Source organism: Heterocephalus glaber, unplaced genomic scaffold, assembly GCF_053883595.1.
Source record: "Heterocephalus glaber isolate CG9 unplaced genomic scaffold, H.glaber_assembly_v1.0 deba00001600, whole genome shotgun sequence".
Classification (NCBI taxonomy): Eukaryota; Metazoa; Chordata; class Mammalia; order Rodentia; family Bathyergidae; genus Heterocephalus; species Heterocephalus glaber.
The window spans coordinates 42,213,942-42,234,282 of NW_028258372.1; the positions used below are offsets into that span (position 1 = coordinate 42,213,942).

Genomic DNA, 20,341 nt, shown 5'->3' on the forward strand with positions numbered 1-20,341 from the left:
AGTGGCCAGAACGCAGCAACAGCGATTTAATTCCGGTTCTTTCACTCCCTCAGCTTTGCCAGCTCCCATTCCATTCACTTTGGTCTCGTTCCACAGAATGAGTTGAGTTCACATTTTATTAAACTTCTGGCCTTATGAATGTCCCCCACCCCCATAGTGGGGATGGAACCAGGGCCTTCGCATTGAGCTACATCCCCAGCCTTTAAAAAATTTTTTATTTTGAGGCAGTCTCGCTAAATCACTTGGTTGCCTAGGCAGAACTCCAGGCCCATCTTGGGATCTTCCTGTCTCGGCCTCCCAGAGTCCAGGCGTGGGCTATCCCACCAGGCTGTGAATACTTTTCTTGAAGATTTTCATTTATTCAAATCTTTACATTGCTAGGATTTTCTCTGCGATGTTTTTTGTACTTGGGGTGTTAATGACAGCAACAAGGGCTTCACCCTGACCCTAGGTTTGCCGCTGGAGTTGTGCTAGGAGGGGAGAGAGATGAGGTTTCCCTGAGAGGAAGGCTGTGTAAGTGGGAGGTAAGGGTTCAAACACCTGGGAAATGGCCCCTGCTAAATTAAAGTTTGCATTGTAGCGCTTCAGACTAATTGTCCACCCACCAATGGAAACCCTAAGTGCTTGATTCATTGACACAGTTGCGCAAAGGGGGTTCCACATCCGCCTGTCCAGAGATGCAGCTCCTGCTGTGTCTGCCCTCCCTCACCTCCTCCTACACGTGGACCCGCCAGGCCTTTATTCTGGTGTACTCCAGCCACAGGCCCAAGGCAGAGGGTCGTAACGTGTCAATTATGAGCCTGAAAATTAGTGGTTGACAAGTAGGAGGCAAAACCAGGGGAGAAGGCGCCAGGAATCCAGCCTCCCCCTAGTAGATAGACGCTCCTTTCTCCAGGCAGGCTCAGTCCCTCCTTCCCCCATATACTGGCCTGCTCTGCTCTGTCTCTGCTGCGGGGCCAGTCCAGCGGCTGAACCCTGAGGTTTCTCAGCTTTCCCTTTGCAACTGAAGACCCCCACCCCCACCTTGCTGGGTTCCGGCGGTCTGTTTCCCACTCTGGGATCTGAGCTGCAGAACTGCAGGAAGGCTCTGGACAACCATAGCACAATGGCTGGGGGGAAAGTCACATCCACTATCTACTTGGCAGGGACATGGCTGTAAGGAAACATTCTATACGCAAGAGTAAGGAATATTCTGCAGGAAGGATAGATCAGAAGAGAGACCCTCTTCTTTAGCCTTCCTTTCCTTTTCCTTCCCGGTGAGTCCTAAAGAGAATTCCATTTATTTAACTCAGTGAGGCTGAGCGGACACTTAGTGGTCAGGTATGACTGTTAATCACGATTGTGTCAGTCTGAATGGATTAAGAAACATCTGCCAGGTTAGAAAAGCGCAGTTCTGCTGTGTGTGGATGATTGACGTACAGGTCAGCAAACTGAAGGAGGGAGACCCACCCGGGTCCTGGGCGGCATCAACCAATCAGCTTGTAACCTGGATGGAATAAAAAAGGAACGAAGGAAGTGTGCTCTTTTGGAGTCCCTCCAGTCTTCCTGAGCAGGTGCATTGCCTTTGGACATCTGTCTCCAGGTCTCCATTTCTTCAGCCTTCCAGGGCAGACGCACACCGGTGACTCCAGTGAGCTTTCAGGCCTTCAACCTGGGGTTGGTACTGTTTTTGTGCATGTGTGTGGGCGTGTGTGTGTGTTGAGGCAGGGTCTCACTATGTAGTTCAGGCTGGCCTTGAACTGACTGTGCAGCCCAGGCTGGCCTTGAACTCACAGCAACCCTCCTGCCTCAGCCCCGGAGTGCTGGGATTACTGCCACCTGGCTTGGTGCTATATTCTTGCTCCCTCTTGTTCTGTGGCTCCCATCTCCTTGGGCAGAGGAGCTGCAGCCCTCAGCTATACAGTCCAGCTCCAGGGTACAGACAGCCATACAGCCGTGGAGGACTCGTCCACCATGGAGATCTAATAAACCCCTTGATTCTGTCCCACTACAGCACCCCATACATCAAGCTCTGTGCTTATTAAAATGAATCAGACACAAGCCCTCTGTGGTCTTGAAATCAACAGGACACAAGGGTGTCCAGATCGATACTTCATTCACCACCACCTGCTGTTTCCTCTAACTCGCCTTCTCTACCCTCTGCCAAAACCCACACTCAAATACCCCGAAAACACTGAGCATTGATGTTTACAATTCAGAGATGACCTGTGGTTTGAGAGTCCTTTGATGGCTCTTGACGGCTTTCTAGATGAGCAGATGTTTTTAAAGCCTGGAAAAGAGGTGTCGCTCAGTGGTAGGGTGCGTGGCTTCCATGCAGGAGGCCCTGGGTTTGACCCCCAGAGTCATCATTAAACCCTCGCCCGTATACAGAGAGCCAGGGTGCAAGGTTTTGTACTTTCCTAAACACCTCCATGTTCATCCTCCATTTCACCTTTACACCAGCCCTGTAGGCAGTGGTTGTTACCTCCTAGGTGGGGCTTTCAGAGGTGGCTGGATCTAGAGTGTGTGATGCTGGGACTGATTCATGGTGCAGTGCTAGGATGAAGGGGTGAGTGCTACAGGCCCTAAGGGCGGGGACCCTGGCCAAGGTATAAGAGACTTAAAGAGGTTTCTCACTTGTTGCTTGCTTGCTTTTGCTGCCTTCTGCCCACCATGAACAGTTTCTCCTCTGTGATGCCCCTCTGCCAAGCCACCCTGCCCTGGAGCCAGCCGACTATGAAATGAAACCTCTACAAACTGTAAGCCAAATACACCTTTCCCCTCTTAACTTGTGGGTGTTGGGTATTTCGTCTCAGTAATGAGAAAAGTAACTAAGACAGGGTGTCAATACAAATTCCTACTCATCTCTGGGGGGGAGTCTAATTACTTCATACATTACATAAAAAGAAATTCCACATAGATTAAAGATCTAAATGTGAAAAAAATATATACCACAGAACTAAATATGCTCTTACTATGTGATCCATCAGTCATACACCTTGGTACTTACCCAGGTAAATTGAAACAGATGTCCATACAAAAACCTGCGCATGGTTAGTGACAGCAGGTTTATCCAGAACTGGCACAACCTGGTATCCTTTGGTAGGTGACCAGCTAAATTATGATACATCCAACAATGGAATATTACTCAGCTATAAAGAAATGAGCTACCAAATCTGAAAAGATGTGGAGGATCCTTAAATGCAATTCCTAAGGGAAAGAAGCCAATTGGAAAAGGATTATACCTAGAGCATGCAAGTGATGATTCCAACTTAATGACATTTTGAAAAGGGCAAAACTGTGGAGATAGTCAAAAGAAGAACACTTACTAAGAGTTAGTGGAGAGGGAGAAACGAGTGGGCTCCTGCTTTCCTCTTCTATTTCTGTCTTTAAAGTACCTTTGTGATACACTGGGTCCATCCAGTTTAGGAAAATCTGTCAATATAAGACCTTAGTTTAATTTCATTTGCAAAGTCTTTTTTTTTTTTTTTGGTCGAGCAAGGGGGCATATGTGCTGATTTGGAGGACAGCAGTATGGAAATCTTCGGGGACTATTACCTGTGTTCTGCTTATCGTGTGTTCGACTCTTTAATCAGAGGAAACTGTGTGTCACGGAACTTGAAGGCTCCTCTGTCTCATCCAGGCCATCCTCCCTGGCAATGTGCAGGTGATCACGGGTCTGGGTTCTGAAACCCAGCGGTCCAGGGCTGGAACTCTAGGTCTCCATTCCCAACTGGGTGATGGGGCAGGGTACTGATCTCTGAGAATGCTTTCTAACGGGTGAGACAGGAATGAGGGCCTCTCGCAGGGCCACTGGGAGTTTTAGATGAGCAAATTCAGGTGAGCAGAAAGGCACGTGTGGATGCTTGTCTAGAAAGGCATTTGTTAAAACATTTCCCAGGTGTCTCTCGGGTGTTTCCATGGAGCTGCCTGTCGTGCTGTTTCACAGGGGTTGGTTAGGAACTGGGGTTACATTAGATATGAAAGGGAAGGAATATATCCACTCATCTTTTCAAACACCAGTGACCAAACAACTTATATCAGGATGCAGAAGTAATAGTGGACTGAAGTCCATTGGATGATGCACTGGGTTCTTCTAGTATTCGCTATGCTGGACAGGACTCCAGTTCAGCTGTCAAATGGACCAGGCCCCAAGAGAAAGAGCTCATTGAGGAGTGGAACGTTGGAGCCATTACGAAGCCGAGTGGGATATGGTTAATACAATCTCATTTTAAAAGAAACCACACAGCAACGGAGATGTCCAAGTCACAGAAATGGGAAAAGCAAACGGTCATTCCTGTTCAGTTTGACAGACTGAAATCAATCAAGCAAAACAAAGAGGGTGTTGGGCATGGTGGCACACCCCTGTAATCCCAGCACTCTGGGTGTGTCGGGGGGGCAGAGGCAGGAGGATTGCTGTGAGTTCAAGGCCAGTCTGAACTACATAGTGGGACCCTGTCTCAAAAACAAAACAAAAAGCTAAGAGGGTCTGGGCTGGTTGTATTTGGGATTAGGTCTAAAGGATAATGTTCTCCCTGCTCTGCCCTTTCTTCAAGGAGAAGCAAACTACTGATTGACTCTCTTGAAAAATATGGGGTATTATGTGAATCTCCACAAGATAAAAGAATACTTCCTGTGAATTGTCAAAATAAGGGTCACTCAGCATCTTTTGAAGATCATATGAAGCAGAGGTATTTAGAGGGGGTCTTAGTCATTCATTGAGAAAGTGAGCATGGGAATCTCTCCTGGGTTACTTTCCTTGGGACAGTACCAAAGAGGAAAGAACTCAATTACAAAAGCAACTGAATACTTCAGGATGAAGCTAAAGTGGAAGTCTGTAGTGAGGAACGAGAGAACAGAAAGGTGAGATTAGGAGATTATAGAAGTCTTATTGAAAAGGATGCTAACCGAACAGATCCAACAAGCATTTTAGGAAGACCGAAGTAACCAGGGCTGATTTTGCTTCACACTTTGAGACCTACTGTGGGTACGATTTTGATTTAGGAGACGTGCAAGGAACAAGGGACTGACTTTCCCCTTTTGTATGTCATGGAAAATGAAGTGGACGCCTTTTGGTACTTTGCCTCTTACATGGACCAAATGCATCAAAATTTTGAAGATCGAATGCCAGGCATGAAGACCCAGTTAATTCAGCTGAGAACCTTACTTCAATTATTGGACAGTGGATTTTGCAGTTACTTAAAATCTCATGCTGGCTGAATGTGATTTAAATTGGACATTTTCATCAATGTAATTTAATGTGTAGGTAAAGAACTATTTCAACCATTAATAAGTGGACTGGCAGTATATTTTTTACATGGAATTTTCTTTCACTTGTATATAAAAGCTATAAGTACTATTTATGGGTATAAGAAGAGACAGGTACATTTTCTTTAACTGAATAAACCTGACTGTGGTGGGTTAACTAATGGTCAACTTGGAGCGCCCAGCTGAACTGAGCGTAGCTCTTGGTGGGGAAGACCCACTTGAGAATTGTTGTCAACTACATAAGAGGAGAACTGGAGGGGAACATTGCATGCTGTTGATTTTCCCGGAGAAGCTTGCCAGGGCTGGTTTTCTTGATAGGAACTTGGCTGTTCTCATGTCAGAGGAGCTCAGGTCCTTGCTGTCACCACAGATGGCTGCAGTTCTTGTCAGGGGAGCTCTGGTCTTAGTCTTGAACATCGCTTCCTGGCTCCAGTGCAGATCCCTCAGCCTGGTGGCACAGGTCCTTCACCCCCCAAAGACTTTCCAGCTTCCACCACTGGCCTTTGGGCCTTCCTGATGCAGATCCTCCATGCAGACTTGCAAGAGACATTACCGTGGGCTCTAGGCCTCTGGCTGGGCTCATGGAGGACATTGCCTTGGGCTCTAGGCCTTCAGCTGGACTTGTTTGGGACATTGCCGTGGGATCCAATTCCTCAGCTGGATTCTTTGGGTCTCTAGTGTGTGCACAGATCTCTTGCACCTCTCTGCATTTGACTTTTTGGGTAAATATTATAAAATAATCCTATAAATTATGTGTCCTGTATTAAATCTACTCCCTTGCAAACCCTGACTATAACACTATTGATTTATAAACCTGATTCAATGAAATTAGTATGTGGCTTCAATGAGATTTTTTTCAAAATTATTTTCTTAACATCTATTTCATGAGACTGCATTCTACCCTGTACCTGGTGTAATTTTAAAATTAATTTCCTGTAACTTTACTCATAATGTTTATTATCTTTCCTAATGCATTAACTGATTAATGGAGTCTTTAAATTTTTATGAAATACTCTGGAAAAGGTTTATGTCAAATATTTCAAGATATCGCCAGTCTGAATACTGTTTTGTATATGAATGAGGCTGGTGTCTTTACCATGCAGTGTTGCGTGATTTTAAGTTATATAAAGTTAACAAAACAGATTTCATTTTAATTGTAATTTGTTGACTCTATACATATCATTAAAGTAAATTTGAGGTTGAAAAAAAATTTTTTTAATGAGCAAATACAGCACTTTTGATGTATTTTTACTCAAAATAAATACTCAGCAAATGGCAATGACGAAGCAAAGGAGTCCTACCTAGGCTTTAAGATTTCAGAAACTGTAGTTTTACTCGGCCCCTCAAGAACTGTAGGGGGCAGTGGTCATTGTGACTCAGCAGATCAAGATGAAAGAGGTGGCAGAAATTTTGGGAAAAGAAAAATGTTTCTGGGAATAAAGAAACCCTTTGGGGATTAGGAGACACAGAACCAAATGTCTACAGGTATATTTTTGTTGTAAAGAAATTCACAGCAATGAAAAGATTTCAAAGTGAACCTGGCATGATGCCACACATCTATAATCCCAGCACTGGGAAGGCTGAAGCAGGAGGATCACGAGGTGGAAGACCATCTATGCTAAGCAAGACTCTGTCTCCCAACACAAACCAAAAAAGAAAAAGGAAAAAAAGAAAAGAAAATCATTTCAAACTTAATCCAACCCACAATAACTATTTTCATGACAAAATTTCAGCCGAGTGTGACTACTGGCACTTGTTTTTTTTTTTAAATACTGGAGACTGAACACAAGGCCTTTGGGCTGAGCTATACCTCCACAACTCTAGCCCTTTTTATTTTCTATTTTGAGACAGGGTCTCACTAAGTTGCTAAGTTTCATAGGCTGAGTTTAAATTTGTGACCCTCCTGCCTCAGCCTTGCAGAGAGCTGAAATGACAGGCAGGATATCTTCTTAATGAGTGCATGTGAACCTGCTATGATCACTTTCTCATTGTTCCACCGATTGTTTTTGCGGTGCCGGGGGATCTTCTCCAGGGCCTCACACGTGCTGGACAGGTGTCCCCACCCAGTTACACCCCTGCACCCTTTGTCGTTTGAAGATCCTGAAACGAGTCCAGTTTCCTGTTCATTGCAGGTTTCCTAGGACTGACTTCAAAAGGCGGGCAGGCACCTTCCACGGCGCGTGGCCGGTCCACTGGTGAGTAATCCAGCGTTAGCAGGTGAATAATGGTTATTCTGAGCCACTCATGTATGGGGTTTTGGAGAGGAAGCAAGGGGGCCGTGGTGTGGAGCTCCGCTGAGTCCGTGTGAGACCCGAGCGCAGCCCTGCAGTGAACAAACGCTGGAAAGCACGTGGGTCACGGAGGTCGGAGACACTGAGCTCCAGCGCCCCCCTTGACCATGGGAACCGCTGGCGGAGACAAAGGAGGCCTCTGTATTTCCCACCTTAGAGGCCAGAAGTGGAGGCAGGAATGCTTCAGCTGGCTCTGGAAAACGTGTCTTAAACAGGACTGAAGCCGCAGTGACTCAGAGCGAAGTAGGGAAACTTGCGGGGGCAAGTCTTTTCCACTTCTAGCGCAGTGCAGAGCCGCCTGCGGAAGTGCTAAGAGCGGGATTACTTACCAGACTTTTGCAATCTTAGAGCAGCAAGAGACTTTCACAAGAATCTAGTCCAAACTTTGTTGCCATGGAAGTCTTTCTTCAAACAACAGCTTCAAAGGGCCCCAATACAAACGCCAGATGGAAGCAAGATTGCTCTGGCTGCTGGGGAGGGAGAGGGAAAGAAGGCTGATTTATAAAATTAGAAAATCTACAAGGCCATCTTGGAAGAAAGTCTTTTCTCTTGATGTTTATGTCATAAAGAGGCTAAAGCAATATTGATCGCAAAAAATAAAGCTCCCCCAGTGGACAGATCCTTAATTTGTGGCGTGGATCTTACAGATGTTGAATATTTAGACATTTTCACTCGGGGCAGGAAACAGCGAACGCGAATGATGGGACTGAGCCGTGTGGATCGGAAACAGCGAGCCCCACGTGCCAGCAGGGGGCGCACGCGCCGGGCGTTTGGGGTTTGTTCCTTCCGGCGGGGTCCCCGCGCTCAGGGGTTCCTCGCGCTGCGGCCCACCCCTCCCCTCACTTTCCTTCCATCGGTCGCAGCCTGACTAACTTCAGTTTTACTGAGGATCTGAACTTTTCGGAAGGAAAAGCACCTCCACAGAGCGTTCTAATAGAGCAAACAGGGCCCCCAGGGCCGGCGGCAGAGCCGAGCTCGCAGCTCCTGCCTGGGCCTCGGAGTGAAGCCCGACTCCAGGCCTCAGTTTCCCCGGTGTGAAATGGCTCTGCGCCCGGCCGCCCGCTCACGCTGTCACGGGGAGTTAGCGGCCGGCTTCGAGTCTGGATCGCAGATAAATGCAACAGGGGCGCCGCTGAGCCGCCCGGGTGCGAGCGCCCGGGACGCAGGCGGGGCGTTGTAGAACCCGGGCCGCCGCGAGCAACTTAACAGCAGTCGGAAGGGTGGGCAACACTTCTGGGGCGGAAACCGGGCTCTTGCCGATCCTCGAGTTGCCCCGAGGTCGGGTGACAGCTTTGGGGCGCGCCGGCCCTGCCCCGTCCCCGCCCCGCCCCTTCCCCGCCTCCTCCCCGCCCCTGCCCCGCCTCCTCCCCGCCCCTGCCCCGCCTCCGCGTCAGTGCGTGCTGCGCCGGGGCGTTCCCGGGGCGTGCCGCGGTTGCTAGGCGACCCAGCCGCGCCCCCGCCGCCCCTGAGCGCTGTCTGCCTGCTCCTGGCCCGGCCAGTGTGGAGCGAAGGCGCGCGGACCTGCAGAGTCCGTCCGAGTCCCCGGGGAAGCGTCGCACCCCGGAGGCGGCCGTGCCAGCGAAGTGGGCTCGGCCCTCCCGACCCTCCAACCGCCGCCAGACCCCACAAGGAGGGTCCCCGAACAGGCGATGGGGGGCACGGCTCATGGGTCTGGACGCAAGGATGCGGGGCCGCCCGGGGCCGGGCTCCAGCCCCAGCAGCGGAGGTAACGGCGCCCGGGGTAATGGGCTGGGGCGCCTGAGGGAGCGCCCGGCGCTGCCCGAGGCCGGGGTGCAGGGCAGCCGGGGCTGCAGGCTGAGCGAGCCCCGCGGGACGGACGGCCCTCCCTCCGCTCCCCGGGTCCCCGGGTCCCGGAGGGGGCTGGAGCGGCGCTGCGGGAAGAGAGCCCACCTCGGCGACCTCTGAAGCCGAGATCGGGGTGCAAGGCTAGGGACTCCGCACGCCCGGGACCTTCTGGGGGGCAGTTAAGCAAACCTGGGGAGCTGGGTGCAGTGGCTTTGGAAGAACCCTGTTGCTCAAAGCACACAACCAGGACTGAACTCTTGGGGGGTTTGCTTGAGGGGTGCGGTCTGCCTGGGAATATGCAATTAAGGGGCAGCGCTGGGCAGGGCGGTCTCGGATCCCCCTTGCGAGATTCCCCGCCTTGCTTTGTGGTTACTGCCTAAATGCAGACAAGGGGACCCCCCACCCCGTTTCCTTTGCGTGGAGCCTCCCCTTTTCTGTTAGTAGGAAATCTTGCAGGTCTTTATTTCTGTAAAGGTGGACTTCTGTCCCTGTTTGTTTTATCATGCCAAGGCAAAGGGTTGGCCACATCCAGAATATTTGGTTTTTGCCACTGAAGCATTTTGCTGTTAAAGGCAGAAATAATTCTAGCAGAATGTGAGCTTGTTTTCAAAAGAGAACCTTACAAAAAACATTTGTGCTTTTTTATACCTTTTGAATTCCTTTAATACGCTAATCATACAAATTCTAGAACTAATTTTACAAAACTGCTTTTAAAGGCAACGAAAATATTCCAGGATTTTAAAAAATATTTTAAAAAAATCATCCCCTGCAACATGGCCATTGTTGCATTCATGGTATATCTTACAAAATGATAACGCTGAAGTGCGGGTGTGTGTAACTGGGAAATCCATGTTCTTGGTAGCAGATGAGATACATTATTCAGGGCCATCTTGTGAATTAAAGAAATCCTGTCTGTCTTTTGTGTTTCCCTACAGTGGTGTGGCCACAATGTTAAAGAACAGAGAAATGCCTCTTGATCTGTTAGCATTCTGCCTCCCCTGTCTACCAGGAAATGAAGTGGGAGAGAAGTGAGATTCAGTATCATTTTGTGATTTAAAGCATCCCGTTAGTGTTTACTGTAATAGTCACTGTATTTTTCTGTAAGTTAGGTAGCTATAAGTAAGTAAATAAATAGGTAGAAGACAGCCCTAAAAGACCTTGTGTTTCCTGTTGGTAAGACCCAGCAGGGTGTAGGCGGGAGCTGCTCTTCCTATCACCATGTGGACAGCCTGCCCAGAGGGGAGGCGCAATAAGCTAGTGGTACAGATTAGAATCCAAGCCTCGGACTTTGAAAACAACCACTTCTGTCATGTTTCCCCCCTCAGGCTTTGGGGCTTCATGTTCAAACTAAATTGTGTTACTAAGGAATAAATAAATTAATTGATAGTCTTTATTTTTTAAACAATATTCATAAAGTAAGACTTTTAATTGTTTGAAAACAGAAAGTAGAAATACTACCCTTTCTTAAAAAAATTAATAAAAGGAAAAGTTGGGGTTCTTCATTCCTCTACCAGGTGCCCTCATTGTTCAGTGACAAAATTCGGGGTAGACATTTGTTTTTATTGATTGTTCTTTGTAGTAGGTGTGAAGCTGTTAAGACAGGATGTTTTGGAACTGCAAATCTATATTCCTCAGTCACTGACAGATTTTATCTGTAAAATCCTTTCAACTAGATTGGGGGATGGTATCTACGATACCTTCATGGTGATAGACGAAACCAAATGTTCAAATGCGAAACCCTGTTCAAATGCGCTCTGCAATCCTTCTGAACCAGCTCTCCCCAGAAGACTAAATGTAAGTACAGGAAGTGAGTCTGTGTTCTAATTGTCTTGGAAAAGAGGAAGTGCCGTGTGGTGCTCCAGGTGTCCCCGGCAACACAGGCTTTGTTTCCTTCTGATTTCTCCTCACTTTGGAAGACAATTTCTGTGGTCCAGGTTCAGCTTTCAGAATGATTTTGACTTGGAGCCCACATTTTCCTCTCAGTTTCTACTGAGATAAATACATGGTGCCAGAAAAAATATATTCTACATTTATCTAGATAGTGTTTATTTTTCCATAGAGGATGACAAAGGGTCCTTTTAACAAAAACAAGGAACAGAAAATATCTTGAAATTCATACATCTGCAGAATTTTTCCCTGTAAGATATTGGAGTCCTAGCTTATTGGTATGCTAAGGAGAACCATTTTATAACTCATAAATTAAACTTGAATGATGCAGTTTGGTTTTTGATGCATTTAATTTAATCATTTTAGGAACTGCAGACACTTAGCTTTTGACCCTGTCTTACTTAAGATAATAATAAAATTAATTCATGTCCCCTCAGCATATAGAGAATAAATAGTAGACAGAGCTGAGTTTGGACAAGTTCCAAGATAGGGAGAAGCTGTCCTGTGACTTCAGATTTTGCATGAGCAAAGAGAATAATTGGATCGCCTAATTTGTAATATTTCTCTTTCATGTTCCTACATTTAAGACCTGAAATTATTTCTGTATGGAAAAAATTATTTGCCTTTTTCATAATCTTTCCCAGGTTTTCATCAGTTTTTGCTACTAAAATCGACCTTTTCACCACTTTCAAGGCTAATAATATTACAGAGCATCAGCTAAAAATATTTGGAAGGCTGGTCACTCTATTTTTAAACTCCTTTAGGGACTGCAGTAGACTTTCTTTCCATTCTCTGCAAGTTTATTTCTTTAGTACATAAAAATCTCTAAGACTCTAGAAATACCTGCCCTTTGATTTGGCCATCAGATTTCTGGGCTCCTTGCTGCCAGTCAGCGTCTCTATAGGAACCTTTTGCAGTTGGGCGAGTGTGTTAACATCTGACTTCAAGTTTGTTTGAACTTTAATTCAGTATTGGTGCCTACTGATCAGCTTCCAGTAGGTCACTTAAACTGTTTGTTTCAGGATCAAAACGAATTTCTTATTGCATGCTCAGAGTGACACTTTTTGAGAAGCATAAGATTTTAAATTCTAACTCAATGGCGTCTTCTCAAATTTTGCTGGAAAAAAATTACTCTTGACCTCTTGGTAGCACTTACAGTTCATTATACTGTGACTCCATCCTGAGACCCTATTGCTCCTTTCACAATCTTTGAGCTTGCTGTTTATTCAGGATGCTCTTACATTCTCCCTGTAAACTCATTTGCCCGGAGGCTTTTTTGGGATAAGTTTTATGTTGCAAGATTTGGGGCCAGGAACTAGGTAAAGGGTGGATTTTTATATCTGGATGAGAAACACGTTTTTTCTGAATTTCTCAACAATATTTTTAGGATTCAACTATTGCAGTATATTTTTAATATTTGAAGCACTGTGAACCCTGGAAGTTAACAGTGTATGTAAGGCATTCTTAAGAAGTGAAACATGGTCGATGTTTGTCAATCCTGTCTCTCTGGATATAATTACATGGTTAAAAAATATTTGTTACAGATACATTCTTGTTATGTAATTATTACCCTAAACTAGAAATATGCATGTTTTGTAACTCTTACATTTTATCACTTGTGAACATTGTAGATTCTCCAAGAACAGTGGAAGGAAGGCTTCATTTATAACACAGAAAACTTGACGTATAACTGACGTAGGGGAGTATTTGAGTTATTTACAGGAAAGAAAGATAAGGGAAGAGCTCCACCCTGTGTGGACAACTTCCTTCCTGGAATTCTCCAGGTTCGGTGGAGGTTTAGGCCTACACCTGCAGCAATGTGTCTGTCCTGGAAGCCAACTGCAAGAGAGAGGAAGCCCAGCCATAGGGAGAATGTGGACAAACAGGGTGGCCAGGGACCCAGCACGTGGCGAGCCAGGTGAGAGGAGGCAAAGGGCACAATGAACCTACAGAAGAACTGCGTGGCACACCCAGGACAGCCCCTTTTCAGCATCCCGAATGCCTGCAGTGAAATTTGGACACTTCTGGTAGTGCCCAAGAGCAAAGTAAACTTAATTGTCAGGGAGAGAGATTTAGACTCACATTAAAGAAAAACCAAGAGTCGGGAAATCCCGGTTAGTCCCATTTTTAATCTCATTAATCTCATTGTAATAGTCCTTTGGAAATTAAAGTTCTGTTCTTACCACCATACTGTGTCTGAGACCCTGTCTTCATCACAAACAGAAATGAAGATTTCCAGAGCGCAGTGCAGCCTTACATGTGGGCGGAGTGGATAACATTCCCAGGGATAGAGTCTAGGCCAGAAATGCTTTTCCTACCCGCTTGTCCCTGACTGCAGTTCCTACAGAGGCATTTCTTTGGGTTAAGATGGTGACCTTCTGTTACAGTTCCAATACCCCTGGGGAGGTCACACATTCAGTCGTAGAGCCAGCTGGACGCAGGCTTTGGGCAGGGGCGGAGGTGCGTGAGGTGTTTCTATACAGACACCTGTTATGGGGTCCTGGTTAGTGGAGGTGTGTTAGGGGTGGATGCTTAGTGGAGGGAGATCGGCGGTATGGAGAAAGCCATCGGAGAGAAGAAACCAGAAAGGGAAAGGGAAGGTGTGTAGGAGTTGAAACCTTAATATATTGAGCATTTTGCCTAACTGTAACCAGTGTTTTGAACATGTGTTATGGGTTGTGAGGGTCTTTCACATATATTTTTGATTATAATTTGATTTATACAGCATCCTACAAGTAGGAATTATCACATTCTATAGATAAAGAAACTGAGGCTCAAGAAGGTTAAAGTAGCCAGGCATGGCGGTGCACACCTGTAGTCCCAGCACTCAGGAGGCTGAAGCAGGAGGATCAACAGCCTGGGTGACATAGTGAGTTCAAGGTCAGCCTGAACTACATAGCAAGACCCTGTCTTAAAAAAAAAACAAAAAAAAAACAGTAACCTGCCCGGGACCTACAGCTTTAAGTAGTGTAGTTAAGTAGTGTAGTTGGACCCCAGCGTGGCCTTCTGACTTCGTATTTCTCCCTATTTCAGGATGTGGTCCAAAGACTTTAGTAGTAAATATTTAGGTGCATTAAAGTTAGGTAGCAAAAAATATTTAAGGAAAACTGGCTCGGTTGCATACAGATGTTGGTTTTTATTATGTAAATCTAACTGAAATCAAACAATTCCAATTCTTTCCCTATGCCAGCCAGATTTGTGCCCTAATAGGTAGATGATAGTTCCTTAGGAACACAGGCGCGAAGCGGTGAACAGTGAGTGTCCTGTGGATAGCAGATAGGTGGTTGGATGTGACCCAGTTCTGTTTTTCCATTCCTAAAAACAAGATCAGCTATTTGACTGAATTGCTGATAAGAAAAATACTGCGTTCAATTTGCATTTCAGCAAGGTACAGTGCTAAGGTTCTGCCTCCCGGCTTATTTCTTTCCTTGACCAGGGATTAGTCTCTGGTCCGTGCTGGCCTCTGTAAAGCTAAGAGCCAAGCTGTGGCTCCAGTTTTATAAGAAGCTCCCCAGGGGCTTTGGAGCCTTTGGGTTATTTATCAGATACGCAGAGAACTGGCTCCGATGATCTCGAGGCTTAGAACTTCTGTGGTTCAGTGAACTGAGCGAGAAGGCTACGGTGAGGCCTTCTGGATCGATGGATCCCAGGCCCTGTCAGCATTCAGCCTCCCGGAGAGTCTTGTCAGCCGACTGAGAACCAGGTGCTGAGTTGTGCCAGTGTGAAGAGCCCTGGGCTGAACCAGAAGAGCTGGGTTCCTGTCCTGCCGCTGTCACTCTGAACCTCACTATTTATAGAACACTTCCATGTACGCTACTTTGATCCTGCAATATGCCCTTAAGATTTGGAAAGATGCTTGAATCAGTAAACAATGTCAGATAGTATATTTTTAATAAAGTGGCGAATTACGCGGTACGGATAAACTGCAGTTAAAATGTGAGGTTAATTAGCATGGGCTTGGAGTAGTTCTGAGCAGGAGAGAGCTTAAATTAGGTCTTGAAAGAGTGTAGGCTATAAGCAGGTTGGGGGTGGTGGTGAAAGGAGTCTCAGTTCGAAGATAGACCTATAAGAAGGGACCTAGCACCCTGGGGTGCTGAGCCAGGAGGATTGCAAGTTCATGCCCAGTTTGGGCAAATAGGCAACTTAGCGAGACCCTGTCTCATAATTAAAAAAAAAAAAAAGTGTGCGCACGCATGCGCGTGCACGTGTGTGTTGTGTGCGTGTGTGTTGAGGTGGGGGAGCTGGGGATACAGCTCAGTGCAGAAGCCCTGAGTTCAGTCCTCAGTACCCCCACCAGAAAGGTAGCTGGAGTGCTGAGGGGTGCTAAGGTGACCACTGTGTCTTTAACAGAGCAAAGCACACAAGAGGGATTGAGGTAGCAGCCTTCCTGCTCAGGGAGTCTGAGGAGTAGCAAGTCTTTTGAGACTGTTGCTCTTCTTACCTCCTGTCTGAGTTTCTTAACCCTAAGTTAACATGACTGCGCTGTTCTGGTGCTCAGCCAGAGGGAAATCCTTTCATCTTGCCAGTGTTCCCAGCGGCTTTCACACTGTATTTGGTTTTCTCTTGCGTAGATGGCCACTGAGCAGCTACCGAGAGGTCACACCCAGCCCTTTCTGAGTGGAGGGGACATGAAGGTGGAGCAGCTGTTTCAGGAGTTTGGCCACAGAAGGTCCAACACTCTTCAGTCAGACAGCACCAGGGACTCTGAAGAGTGCTCTCCCACCGTGTTGCAGAGGAGGAGTTCAGAGAGCCTGAACATGGGGAAATGTGGCGGTTTCTCCAGAGCCCCCAAAGTGGTGCCTCTGACTCCCGAACAAGTGCTGAAGCAGTACAAACACCACCTCACTGCCTACGAGAAGCTGGAGATAGTCAACTACCCAGAAATCTACTTTGTAGGTCCAAATGCCAAAAAAAGACATGGGGTGATCGGTGGGCCCAATAACGGGGGGTATGATGATGCAGACGGGGCCTATATTCACGTACCTCGGGACCACCTAGCTTATCGGTACGAGGTGCTGAAAATTATCGGCAAAGGGAGTTTCGGGCAGGTAGCCCGCGTCTACGATCACAAGCTCCGGCAGTACGTGGCCCTGAAAATGGTGCGTAATGAGAAACGCTTCCATCGCCAAGCAGCCGAGGAGATCCGGATCTTGGAGCATCTTAAAAAGCAAGACAAAACTGGTAGCATGAATGTGATTCACATACTGGAGAGTTTCACCTTCCGGAACCACGTCTGTATGGCCTTCGAGTTACTGAGCATAGACCTCTATGAACTCATTAAAAAAAACAAGTTTCAGGGTTTCAGTGTCCAGTTGGTACGCAAGTTTGCTCAGTCGATCCTGCAGTCCCTGGACGCCCTCCACAAAAACAAGATCATTCATTGCGACCTGAAGCCAGAGAACATCCTCCTGCAGCAGCACGGGCGCAGCGCGACCAAGGTCATCGACTTCGGCTCCAGCTGTTTCGAGTACCAGAAGCTCTACACGTACATCCAGTCTCGTTTCTACAGAGCCCCTGAGATAATCCTGGGGTGCCGCTACAGCACGCCCATTGACATATGGAGTTTCGGCTGCATCCTGGCGGAACTTCTCACCGGGCAGCCGCTGTTCCCTGGGGATGATGAAGGAGACCAGCTGGCCTGCATGATGGAGCTCCTGGGGATGCCACCGCCAAAGCTGCTGGAGCAGGCCAAGCGTGCCAAGTACTTTATTAACTCCAAGGGCCTGCCTCGCTACTGCTCCGTGACCACTCAGGCAGATGGGAAGGTTGTGCTGGTGGGGGGTCGCTCGCGCAGGGGTAAGAAGCGGGGTCCCCCGGGCAGCAAAGACTGGGTCACAGCACTGAAAGGCTGTGATGACTACTTGTTTATAGAGTTCCTGAAACGATGCCTGCAGTGGGACCCCGCTGCCCGGCTGACCCCAGCTCAGGCACTGAGACACCCATGGATTAGCAAGTTGGCGCCCTGGCCCCTCAACATCAACAAGGGGTCAGGGAAACGGGTAGTTAATCCCGCACGTGCTCTGCAGGGACTGGGTTCCAAGCTGCCTCCGGTTGTGGGAATAGCCAGTAAGCTGAAAGCCAACTTAATGTCAGAAGCCAACGGCAGTATACCTCTGTGCAGTGTGTTGCCAAAACTGATTAACTAACGGACAATCGGAGACCCAGATGTATGTATTTTTAATTACCTTGAAAACCTGCAAATGGAAAAAATTGCAAGCCATTGGCGGATATGTTTTGTTAGACTAGATTTCTTGTTTGTTTTTTTTTTTAACCAGGCAAACATTTTTATATGACTATAAGAGAACTCTTCAAGGGCTAATCACCTAATCAGCTTGTATTGGCCATCTGGAATATACATTAAATGACTTTTTATAGGTCAGTGCATCTTTGTTGTTATTGTCAAATGTACTTCAGCCTGTGGATTCTATACAGATCTCTTTCCTTTGAGATAGAAGGTACCGACAGGAAGTATATCTTCTACTCCTCACTGCTTCTCTCCCTCCAGATCCATTCTGGAAGGGTCATGTCAGGTGTGGTGGTGGATGTAGATGACAGTCAGGGTAAGAGCTCTTATCGAACAGGTTGCTCTGGGCTCCTTCTAGACAAAAGGGCTCGCAGGGAAATGCTGCGCTGGGAGCATCTCGGAGCTACTGATCACTTGGACAGTCACTATCACTGCTTTGCAGTTGTTCCCTTCAATCCTCTGGTGCATGGTGTTTTCCTGATGCTATTATTTTGTTTCTGATTTGTTTCCTGAGCACTGAAATCATCTTACGGACATCTCAACACTTTGCCAAATACGAAGCCAACGTTATAAAGGCTCGGTGCTGTCAGGAGGTGGTGGGGTGTAGTTGTGGGTGCCTGGAATGCTGGTCTCTGCCCTTTCCATTCCTGGCCATGAGGTGGACAGCGTTGCTCCACCAGGTGCCCCACCGTGGTGTCTGGCCACAGGCCCAGGCCAGGGGGCTAGTCATTCACAGACCTGAGCCAAATAAACCTTTCTCTCTACAAGGCGATTTGTCTTGGATATTTGTTACAGTAGTGAGAAGCTGGCTAACACAGGGACTGATTTTAAAACCATGTCAATGCATCCTTCCACCCCCATCTGCAAGGAAGATACAGCAGGTGCTGGAGACTCGGCATGAAGAGTGCAGCTCCTCAGCCCCGTGGCCACTCACAGACCAGCCTGCTCTTCACGTTTTTGTGGCCTCTCATCCTTACTGAAGTGGTCACCGTCAGGTAAACTCCCTACAGCTCCAGTGCTTCCCTCCTGTCTTTCCAGCCACCTGCCACCTTAGTGTGCTGCATTTTTCCATTTTCACTTTAATCTTAATGGCTCTTCCCTAGAGTGAAATTCAGTAATAAGGAGAGAACTATTTGAAAATCCCCACATTAGGGATAATCCACTTTCTCCTTTATTTTCCCCAATTGCATTCCCTTCAGCAGCCTTTTTCTCTGCTAGACTGAAAGCTAAACAGAGAGGGCCAGTAGGGCAACTAATTGCTGGCCAGAATTCTTCCCGGAAGGGTGGGTGGGGCAGGGACAGTAACTCAGTGCTGCTCTTTTGCTTTTTGTTATTTTCCTTCCCCTTCCTCTACCTCCCCACCCCTCTGAAATAAAATACGTACATGTTCTGCCCCAACTGTGTGCTCTTTATAGCAGAACGTTTACTTTCTACAACACAGATCTTGGAATAACCCAGTTTGATTTCTTATTCTTCTAGAATTAAGTCTATACACTTCTAAGGTTAGAAAGCGCCATCGCCCCCACCCCGCCCCATCAAACCCAGAGGTGCTCTAAGCCCGGAGCTACATCTCCAGCCCTTTTTATTTTTTATTTTGAGAGAGTGTCTTTAGGACTCAAACTTGTCTTTCTACCTCAGCCTCCCTCAGTACTGGCATTGCAGTGTGTGTACCACTGTACCTGGCTGGAAGGAGGCTTCTATTGCTGGGTAATGTAACAAGAAGAGAGAAGGCAAAAGCCATGGACATATTTAAAGAACTTTTGCCTTATCTAAAAGCTCTTGGGATTGCCACTGCACAAGTGAGGGCTTCAGCCTCCCCAACTCGAGGGCCCCAGGCAGGGAAGCTCAAACTGAGGCCTCAGCTCTTCCAAAATGAGAAGTTGTGGTACTTCCGGTGACTGAAAAAACTGAAGTATTTAAAACTTTGCTTCCTGGCTCCTGATCTGCAGAAGGCAATGGAGTGGACAATGCCTTTGCGTCTAACTCCTGCCCAGTCCTCTGCCTTGCTGGAGAAGTTGAGCCAACCCCTGTGTTATCTAGCGGAGCACATGTGGAGGTTGTGTTGCTTGTTGTTATCAATGTGGAGGACCTGCTCTTACAAGCAATGAAGGGGCTGCTGCCTCACAGGATGCACACCGGGTGTCCGTGTTTGTGTATTCAACAATCTTGGTCAGCCACCTGGTGACTGAGTTCGGGAGAGAGGAGCCGTGGCTGAGCTTGGCACAAGCCCTGTTTCTGTGTAATGAGTGGACTGAGAGGGCACTGAAACTGTGCAAAGTGGAAGGATGCAGACAACCATGACACTGTTGCAGCTTCTGGAGAGCTCTGGAAAGGTGAATGGATGTGTTTCCACCTGATCTGCCAGTCACCGCGGTGACACAGAGCGAGCCATGCTGGGTGGTGTGCCAGCCTGCCGCTGACTCATGCGGGGGCCATGGGCTTCATGCAGGTGGATTTGAGGAGGTAACAGGTGGGGTTCGAGTTCAGAGAGAAATTGTGGCTGTTAGAGGCTGTCCTCTGGGCCCTTTGTCAACCACATAAACTTTCCCTTGGGTCTCTGCCCAGCCAGAGCAGTGCGTGACTGCATCGGACTGGTTCATGCAGAGGTGCAGCTCCTGGATTGTTCTCTGGCCATTTTCATCCTGACCTCTTTAGTTAAGCAGGCCGAGTTGGCTGACTTACTGGTTTCCAAATTAACCAAATCAACTGAATTTCCAGATTGTTATTGACACAGGAAAAGAAAGGGGTCAGAACTTTTGTTTTATTTCATTCCTAAGATAAGTTTTTTCTTCCATCATGGGGAATTGGCTAATCCAACTCATGCCTGCACTCCTGAGTAGGCTCTGTTTTCCTGCTACCCCCAGCG

At 47.3% G+C, this 20,341-nt stretch overlaps 1 protein-coding gene, 1 long non-coding RNA gene and 1 pseudogene across 2 annotated transcripts; 2 read left to right on the forward strand and 1 right to left on the reverse strand.

Moving 5' to 3' along the window:
• Window positions 1-54: 54 nt before the first annotated feature.
• On the reverse strand, window positions 55-8,872 carry LOC110345319 (uncharacterized). The gene is made up of 4 exons (XR_015444425.1): window positions 7,868-8,872; window positions 3,309-3,414; window positions 2,990-3,189; window positions 55-2,269 (listed from the first exon to the last, which is right to left on the reverse strand). It is a non-coding gene; the product is annotated as an uncharacterized LOC110345319 (long non-coding RNA).
• On the forward strand, window positions 3,514-6,177 carry LOC101708969 (TBC1 domain family member 15 pseudogene; annotated as a pseudogene).
• Window positions 8,873-8,950: 78 nt separating the features above from the next.
• Window positions 8,951-18,868, forward strand: Dyrk3 (dual specificity tyrosine phosphorylation regulated kinase 3). The gene is made up of 3 exons (XM_004862061.4): window positions 8,951-9,264; window positions 11,018-11,138; window positions 15,803-18,868. Exons 1-3 carry the CDS (start codon window positions 9,188-9,190, stop codon window positions 17,375-17,377), a joined length of 1,773 nt encoding a protein of 590 aa, XP_004862118.1. The 5' UTR covers window positions 8,951-9,187; the 3' UTR covers window positions 17,378-18,868.
• The last annotated feature ends 1,473 nt before the right edge of the window (window positions 18,869-20,341 follow it).

Excerpts from the sequence above, each read along its gene's own strand:
- Dyrk3 (XM_004862061.4), top strand. The coding sequence starts at position 9,188 with ATGGGGGGCACGGCTCATGGGTCTGGACGCAAGGATGCGGGGCCGCCC. Across the intron at positions 9,265-11,017 it reads CTCCAGCCCCAGCAGCGGAG|ATTGGGGGATGGTATCTACG; the intron begins GTAACGGCGCCC and ends CCTTTCAACTAG. Across the intron at positions 11,139-15,802 it reads CTCTCCCCAGAAGACTAAAT|ATGGCCACTGAGCAGCTACC; the intron begins GTAAGTACAGGA and ends TCTCTTGCGTAG.